Source organism: Sander lucioperca, chromosome 19 (assembly GCF_008315115.2).
Source record: "Sander lucioperca isolate FBNREF2018 chromosome 19, SLUC_FBN_1.2, whole genome shotgun sequence".
NCBI lineage: Eukaryota > Metazoa > Chordata > Actinopteri > Perciformes > Percidae > Sander > Sander lucioperca.
The window spans coordinates 2,552,893-2,555,519 of record NC_050191.1 but is presented as its reverse complement, the minus strand read 5'-3'; the positions used below and the strand labels follow the sequence as shown (position 1 = coordinate 2,555,519).

The window sequence follows — 2,627 nt, the reverse complement described above, 5'->3', positions numbered from 1 at the left end:
TACGTGTAAGAGGGCGAAATGCGGAGGTATGTCCCTCTTTGGCTAATGTATTTTAAATATGGAGGCGCTACATGGCGGCCGTCATTCGAGCCAATCGCTCGTATGTATTCTGAATAAATCTGAATGGCAGATTCTACATACGAGAATACTTTGATTAGTTGGTGGAAGTAATTACACATGAATGAGCACATATATGTGAAAGAACAAAGGTTTTTTTTGCTAAGAATCAACTCAAAAAAAGTACACAATGTAGGTTTAAGGATAATCCTCCATGCTCAAATTAATTAACTGAATCTGTGGCGCTCTTTGCTAAAGTTTGAGTTTTTTTCGCTATAACACAATCATAAAGTGTGCCTTAAAGTTAAAATATTTAAGTTTTTTTGTACTTTTTATATATAAATCTCTACAAAACATATATTATTTAAATGTTACTATGTTTTTTTCAGAAAGCTTTGGACCGGCCCTGTTTGAGAAGGCGGACAGCATGTACAGCTGCAAAATGATGGCTTTCCTTTTTCTTTTTTAACATTCAGCAGGTTCAGACCTTTGGTATGAGAAAGCTGCGGCAGTTTTTATAGGATTTTACAGTGTTTTGGTGCCTGTGCAGTTTATTTTAAGCTTCTCTTGTCCACACAGAGCTTCGCGTTCTCTGCTTTTTTCGACATTCGGCTGAATCCACAATCTGTCCTTTCCAACATTTGGTAATTATTCCCTCCCCCAGCCCACCTCCCACCTCCCCCTGACTATGAGCCAGAAAGCCTCAGCTCCTCAGCTGAAAACGCCACACTTCCCCGCTTCGCTGCGAGGATTAAACATACTCCTGGAGGCTGTAGCTGTCCTTGATGTCTTTCGGAGGGAGTTTGGAGGGAGACGAGTAAGCCTTCTGCTCAGGTTTCTCCTGAGGAGGTTTCTGCGTCTTCACGTTGTCCATCTGCAGCTGAACCGTCTGGTTGTGCCTGTTTTTCGGCTGCACGTTGTCCATCTGCGGCTCTCGCCTCCGCTGAACGTCTCGTTGCACGACAAATCTGTCAGGGTGGTCGGAGGAGGGAGGATAGTCTGGGCGTCCGGATCTTTTTCCCGGACACGACAAGCAAAAAATCACGCCTCCAGCCAGGAGGAAGCCGGCCGATATAAACGTCACGCAAAGAGCTCCTCCGGGTTGATATTTGCTGCTTTCCGGCAAATCTGTCGTCAAAAACACGGTGATGACTTCATTGGTGAACCACGACGCAGGAACTAGGCACAGGAAGCTAGCGAGGACAAAGCAACCTCCAGCAGCGATGGCCGTGTGCCCCTTTGCTCGGTGGCTGCCTCCCCAGCGGGTACATTTAAGCCCCAGGGAGGCGAGGCAGAGTCCAAACAACGCTACCATGCAGGACAAAACCATGGCGGCCCGCATGGTCTGCAGATAAGCCGGCAACGACAGCATCGAGTTCTTCATGGTGCAGCTGAAGACGCCGGAGCTGTACCAGACGCAGTCCATCCACAGCCCCTGCATCTGCGAGATAGGAGTCATGAAGTGGGACCATGTGTTGACGCTCACCTTCCAGTTGGGAAGCAGAGTGGCCACGGTCGTGCCGAGGACGCCCAGCAGTGCCAGGGCGAACGCCAGGATCTGAACGGCTGCGGACAGCATGGCTCAGCACCCTCCTTTGCCCGTCACAGGTCCCCAGTTGGCGTCCCCGGCAGCTTCCTGACAGCAGATAATTCCTCAGCGCAGGCTCCAGCGGGCTGCAACCAGAGGAGAAATGAGAATTGGAGTGAGCGTGGGAGCGTGACGGACGCACAGCTGAGGCTGCTGATGGGGATGCGTTTTTTTATTTATTTCTTTTTTGATGTGCGAGCTCGCTGATTGCCTGCATCAGTTACTCTGCAGCTGATGTGGTGATCATTGACACTCAATTATGTCCATTTAAAGCTGCAGTCCCTTGGGTTTACCCCTCACTGAGGTGTTTTTCACTGCAGGAAACATTCAGCACACAAGAGCTGCAAAGATGAATCAATTTGAGTAATTTTAACAGTAAAAGCTGTGATTCCAGCTTGTTAAATGTGAATATTTTCTAGTTTCTTCTCTCCTCTGTTACAGGAAACTGGATATCTTTGAGTCGTGGACAGAACAAGACATTTAAGGACGTTTATCTTGGGCTTTGGGACAAAAAAAAAATCACCATTTTCTGACAGTTTATAGACCAAACAAGTAATCGGTGAATCAAGAAAATAATCAACAGATTAATTGACAGTGAAAACAATCGTTAGATGCAGCCCTACTCAGCAGAGGACAAACTAAAAGCTCTGTTAAGAGGGAAGTTATTTGAGTATTTATCCTGGAAGCTGGATTCTTACCTGTGTTGCGTCTTTGGCAGCGTCTCCTGAAGTGATTCCTGAGGACGAAGCAAAGAGAAGCCAGTGGGAATGAAATGAAAACACAGAGCGGGCGTGTGGGTTAACTGCCTCTAACTACCCCTCCGCCTGCTGCTGTATCCTTGGCAACTGTACATACAGTTTCATCCCATTCTGCATCCTGGAAAAAGATGCACCAAGTGTCTGAATGGCAGAAACATTCATACGAACAAAACTGACCCAAGTCTGCTTCAGGAAGCAGGTTTTTTTGTTTGGTTTCAGTAACG

At 47.1% G+C, this 2,627-nt stretch overlaps 1 protein-coding gene across 1 annotated transcript in view; it reads right to left on the bottom strand.

Annotated features, from left to right (window-relative positions):
- Nucleotides 1-420: 420 nt before the first annotated feature.
- The window catches only part of LOC116061741 (claudin-20-like), a 3,294-nt gene continuing 1,087 nt past the window's right edge, over nt 421-2,627 (bottom strand). Inside the window, exons 1-2 of the mRNA XM_035995105.1 lie at nt 2,344-2,627; nt 421-1,731 (exon numbers count right to left, since the gene is read on the bottom strand). The exon at nt 2,344-2,627 is cut by the window's right edge and continues 1,087 nt beyond it. Coding sequence (XP_035850998.1) covers nt 809-1,636 — 828 coding nt within the window. The 5' untranslated portion in view covers nt 1,637-1,731; nt 2,344-2,627 and the 3' untranslated portion in view covers nt 421-808. The remainder of the gene's footprint in view (nt 1,732-2,343) is intronic.